Raw genomic sequence first — 6,069 nt, 5'->3', positions numbered from 1 at the left:
GGGTTTAACACGGAGTTGACAGACTTCGACGGGACTTCAACAGGACTCAAGCACAACCGAGGGTTCTCCTGACAAGAGACTGGTCCTCAGGATGGAGAATGGAGCTTCATCTACCAAAAAGAGAGCTTCCTCTCCAGGATGGCGCTCAATGACAACAAGGCTGGTATGGAGGGGCTTGACAGGGACAAGATCAACTATCATCATGGAGACGTCAAAGGTACAAATGAAAGATGCTTAGCTTTGAATCAGATGTCGGATGTGTTTACACATCTACCCAAACCTTTATAACAATATATTACCACTACCAATTAATGGCACACAGAAATGAACAAAAAAGGGACTGAAACATCCATCAGAACTGTTTCCTTGAAAGCCACACTCTTGAAAGGATATATTTGTTTTGTCTGTGTCCTTTTCTTGCAGGGATCCAGGTTTTATGAGAATGAGTTGAAGAAAGAGCAGCAGGTGAATCAACGTATTGAGAAGATGCTGCTTCAGAAGGCACAGATCACCGAGCAGCAGTTAAAGACAGCACAAGTTCAAGTATGGCATGTTCCTGCTTTGGTTTTCTCATGCCGGGTGACACTACAGACAACTATATTTAACTGAAGGAAAACATATTTCAAAAACCTTTGTCTTCATATTCCCTGTGAAGGTGGACAGGATGGCTTCATCACTGGAGAAAAGTCGAGATCTAAGTCGTCTGATTGTTCACGTGGACATGGATGCTTTCTATGCTGCTGTGGAGATGAGAGACTGTCCTGAGCTGAAGGACAAGCCGATGGCTAGGATCCATGAGCATGCTGGTGGGTTCAAGTATGGATGATTTGTTGGCAGGATTTTATAGCTTACTCTGAGATTCTGTACTCTCTTAATATTAATTCACAATCATTTAATTATTGCATGTGAAGTTCTACTCATTTCACATATTTGGCTTTAAATCACATGCAATCCAGAAGTGTTTCATTTGTACTGCACTCTTTCCTCAGTCAACATCTAACTACCATGCCAGGAAATACGGAGTTCGTGCAGCGATGCCTGGATTCATTGCAAAGAAACTCTGCCCAAACTTGGTCATTGTTCCAGTCAACTTTGATAAATACAGAGCTGTGAGCAATGAGGTGTGAACCACATCAAACAAAGACAGATGCAATGAAATTCACAGTATTCATTCTGTAGCTTATTTTCCAAAGACCCTTTAATTTTTTTCTTATTTTTTCGTTTCTTTCAGATCCGAGAGATTTTTGCAGACTACGACCCTCACTTCCAGCCACTTAGCCTGGATGAAGCCTATCTAGATTTCACAGACCACGTGGAACAGAGGCAACATTGGCCGGAGTCGTCACGCACACATCAGTACTGCAGCGGGCGGCTCGCCACAGGCAGGGCTCCTTCTTACAAAAATGTCAATGAATGTACAGTGTGGTGGGTTATGTCTGTTGGATGTTCAGGTAATTTGCATGAACCATTTCTTCTCTGTAAAGATGAAGGACAGATCGAGACTTCCCAAGAGGCAGTGACAGAGGAGCAGGACCTCTCTCCAGTACTTTTTGAGGACAGCTTAAGCTCATCTCCCTCTCTGCCGGGCTCAAGAGACGTCTGTGATGCTGGGGCTAAGTGTGAGGTGTTTGGGACGTCTGTTGAGGAGGCTGTGAGAGAGATGCGATTCCGCATTGAACAGAAGACCATGCTGACCGCCAGTGCAGGTGAGGGCAAAGTGACTGTGATGTTCACTGTGGTCCCTATTTTTCTATATATTCTATAGATTCTTCTATATTTCTATAGATTCCCATTCCTCTTCTAAATGAATTCAAAATGTAACTGCAAGTGACTTGAAGTATAAACTTTTTTTTTCTGAACTTTGTATATCATTATACGAGCTGTTACCAACAAATACACTTTCCAATCTTCAAGGAATTGCACCAAACATGATGCTTGCCAAGGTGTGCAGCGACAAGAACAAGCCCAACGGCCAGTACAGACTGCCGTCCACCAGAGAGGCCGTCACGGACTTCATCCAGACCCTTCCAGTTCGCAAGGTACAGTACTCCTCACTCAAAGTAAAACATAAACAGCGCTTTGTGCTCATGTGAGTGTTTGAGAATGGAAATGGGATTTATGGAGTGGAAAAGAAGAGAGACTGTCCCACTGAAGTGAGCCACAACAGTTTATTTCATGAGTTCATTTGATGACAGACCAAAATAAATGCATTTATTTATGCAAATAAATGAATGTGTGCTTTCTGCGATTATTGAATTTTCATAGACTTTTCATAATGTTTACTGTAATAACTGTTGTTTGTTTTATGTGCTAAAAAATGCCTGAAAGGGATTTACATTAAGTGCATGTTCGTGTTTTTTCGTCCAGGTTTCTGGTATTGGGAAGGTGAGCGAGAAGATGCTGAACGCCTTGGATATTACTAACTGTTCCCATCTAGGCCAGCAGATGGCGCTGCTGTCGTTGTTGTTCTCTGAGACGAGCTGGCATCATTTCATGGGGATTTCTCTTGGCCTGGGCTCCACACACATACCCAGGTATTAACACAGTTCAGTGCAAATGGTGAAACTTGATGTAAATCCCATAAAGATAGTTTACTTTACCTTTGATTTCTTACAGACATGAAGAAAGAAAAAGCATGAGTATCGAAAGGTTTGTTGTCATAAGACACTGACATGTTTAAACTGTCTTTTTTTAGTGTATTGATTACTGAATCTCTGCTTTTTGCTGAATAACTATAGGACATTCAAGGAAATGAATAAAACTGAAGAGCAGATGTCTTTGTGCGAGAGCTCTGCGAAGAGCTGGCCGCAGACTTGAAAAAAGAAGACTTGAAGGTACAGAATTATTTTTTCAAGGAAACACTGACTTAAACACATTGGCGACCTACCTTGCCTGATACTATATGTAGCATACTGTTTATTATAACTACTGGGGTATTCTGTGTTGCGTTGCTTGAAAATCAATGGGCATCACAAATGAAAGGAAATGTGTTGTACAAGATGGTTAAAAAAAAGAAAAAACAATGTTATCCTCGACCTCAAATTACCCTGACTCCATACAGGATCTCATACAATTACCTTAACCTCTCCCTTCCTTCTTGAATCAATGGAGTGAAGCCCGGCACAGCCATCGCCCCCCCGCCTGGGTCCTCATGTGGCCTTGATAGCTGCAGGAAATGGAGGGCCATTAAAGAGACAGCAGGGGCCGCTATCAGCTGTGGAAGTATCTTCCTGAGAGATGATCACATTACTATGAAAACTCACCAAATACATTCTGACAAATCAATCAATGATATGAGAGATTATGAAGATTCCCATCTCTGTTCCTATTTACGGCCCTCTCTGTCAGTGCCATTGATCATGGTGGTAATTAGAAGGTTACTGGAAGGCAGGCCGTCTTCCTGTTTTCGCCATTCTGAATTCAGTTGTGTGTTTTTCTTTGTTTCCGTGAAGGGTAAAACGGTAACGCTGAAGCTTAAGAAAGTAAACTTTGAGGTGAAGACCAAGGCCCAGACGCTGCCATGTGCTGTCGCTACTGAGGAGGAGATCTTCGCCGTTGCTAAGGACCTTCTGAAAACGGAAATAGAAAATGAAAGCCCCCAGCCACTCAGACTGAGACTCATGGGTAATTTTCTAAGAAAATATAAGTGACATATCAATTAATATATCTAGTTTGAAATAAATCTAAATGATCTGTGACGCACTGCAGTCTACATTGAACTTGAAGTTTTTCCTTATAATGTGTTTTTCTGCTCGTAGGTGTTCGCATTTCTGCCTTCGTTGGTTCAGACGATAAAAAGCAGATGCAGAAAAGCATCATTGGCTTCCTCCAGCTAAGCAAAACAGACTGTAGCGGCAATTCCCCAGGTGTGCATCAAAACCCCGAGAAGGAGCATCACTCTCTCCAAACCCGGCCAGTTGTGACACAGATGTGCCAGACACCTAAAGAAGCTCCCTGGCGGAGTCAACAGAGGCAGCTCAAGCAGAGCCAGGCTGCCGAGGGACCCCAGCAGTCTTTCTTTCAAAGGGCTCATGCCAAAAGGCTTCAGCTCCAGGTGGAGAGAGTCAAAGCAGAAGAGGGAGGAAGTGGAGAAGATGCTTCTACTTCTACTTCTACAAGCATTTCTGCTGAAGAGAGTTTACCTTCACCAGTGAAAGAAAATCATCCCGCATGCTCAGCATCTGATCAGTCAGATGATTTCTTTGTTTCTCCCGTAGAAGCATCAACATCAGGCTGCGGTGGGATGAAATCAGAAACCCTCACATGTCCTGTGTGCTTCAGGCGGGTGGAGACGACTGATCTGAACATCTTCAACAGGCATATCGATTACTGTCTCAGTGAAGGCTCTAGAAAACCAAACCAGATTTTGGATGTGGACCTAGAAAGTGACCAAACAGAAAGTGAATTCACGGACAATTTGACAGAGGAGCTTGTAACTGAAGCGGAGAAGCCAAAAACTAACAAAGGGTCAGACAGAGTTTTTGTCGAGGAGAATCATCTTCAAAAGGTTTTGTTGATCAAAGGGGACAGCGAAACCGCGACCTCGCAACAGCCCCGGTCATGTGACGGTGAAGGGCCTGTCCTCATCTGCCCGGTGTGTCAGCGTACCCAGACAACCGAGGACCTCACAGTCTTCAACCGCCACGTCGACCTCTGTCTGAACCAGGAAGCCTTACATGAGATGAGGGGACAGATTTATCCTCCAAAAATCCACCCACAGCCAGCAACAGTAAGATCAAAGGTAAGTGTGAACATTTTCTTAGTCTGTTGCTTTCTCCGGGAAGCATCTGAAAATGTTTCCGTCTCCCAGGATGACAGATGCTCCCCTCTCGGTGTTGTTTATAAGCTGTGGCTGTGTGACGTCTTTGAGTTAACGGGAGGAATGTCTGCTTGGGTGGATGTCTGTGGCCTCTGACCTTGTTATTTACTGTCAGTGACATTACGTGTGAGGAGTTTGTATTGATTCTGACAGGAAAAGACATCTCATTTCACCCCATGGGGCTCCCTCTGCCCCGGGCTTGGAAATGGCTAAATCACTTTCTCACCTATTCATTTCCGACAATGAACTGCACCCTGGTTTCCTCTTAAACAAGCCTGCCTCAGAAATTGCACTCTTTATGTCTCTGAAGAGGTGCTGCAATTGTGCTCCTTCTCAGTGGATGTCATTTTTTCTTGTCAGAGAACAGATAACTATGGAGTTGTTTTTTCTTCCTGTCTGTGCCACTGACTGACTGTTTTTGTTTGTAGGAAGAGATCTTGTGCTCAGGAAAACTAGCAAAGGCAAAAGCAAAAGGTGAGATATGATCATTTCCTTTACATAAGTGGTAGATTTCAGGCATAATTTGAATTTATGCTACTTTTTATTACACCTCAGTTGATTTTCATTTGTTGGCTTCATGACAGACGGGATTCACCTTCTTCTCCTCCTTCGAAGAAGGCAAAAAACATCCAGCCCTGCAACACCATCGACAGGTTTTTCCGGTGACGTTCGTCTGCACAGGACCGACATCCTCATCTGAGCGAGCGAATTCAGCAGGCAGTAACACACTCATCTCCCATCCCCATGCTTTTACTGCTCAAGACTCCACAGCTTAATCCCGCCTACACAGTTATTGCACACAAAAACCATATTTAGTTTTTTCTCTTCAAATCATCGGAATTGCTGAAGGTATGCATTTGCACTGTCTTTTCAAAGCCATAAACTAAATGAAAGATGTCAAAGACAAATAATGTATTTATATTTATATTCTAGCAAAGTAATGAGAGTTTTTAAATGACCCTGGTGTCTGTCAGTGTCTATTTCATTGTCTAATATTAATGACTCATTAAAGATCAGCCTGGTGTCTCTGTTTTAATGAGTGTTAAATGTAACTTAAGGGTATTTTCCTAATGCTTGAGGTCAGCGGATTTTTAAATTCATATTCATTAGGCCATTTTCCTCAGATATACTTCAGTAATTTCCTGTTGTTTATTTTACCAATGGTGACGCTGGATTCTTTGTTTTAATGAAGATAAGAGAATGTTTCTATCATTTGAATTATTCCAATAAATTATTATTCTGCTCAGATT

The 6,069-nt window shown here is 42.7% G+C and overlaps 1 protein-coding gene across 1 annotated transcript; it reads left to right on the top strand.

The window, feature by feature from the left end:
• Positions 1-91: 91 nt before the first annotated feature.
• On the top strand, positions 92-5,934 carry LOC115397775 (DNA polymerase kappa-like). The gene is given in 18 exon segments (XM_030104234.1): positions 92-116; positions 119-194; positions 196-217; positions 424-543; positions 656-786; positions 788-806; positions 990-1,121; positions 1,232-1,382; positions 1,485-1,706; positions 1,915-2,039; positions 2,368-2,534; positions 2,617-2,649; positions 2,739-2,782; positions 2,785-2,834; positions 3,453-3,624; positions 3,759-4,741; positions 5,248-5,293; positions 5,404-5,934. Coding segments are annotated over 18 exon segments (2,634 nt in total). The 3' UTR covers positions 5,520-5,934.
• The last annotated feature ends 135 nt before the right edge of the window (positions 5,935-6,069 follow it).

This window comes from Salarias fasciatus, chromosome 12 (assembly GCF_902148845.1).
Source record: "Salarias fasciatus chromosome 12, fSalaFa1.1, whole genome shotgun sequence".
NCBI lineage: Eukaryota > Metazoa > Chordata > Actinopteri > Blenniiformes > Blenniidae > Salarias > Salarias fasciatus.
This window is presented reverse-complemented; position numbering and strand designations above follow the sequence as displayed.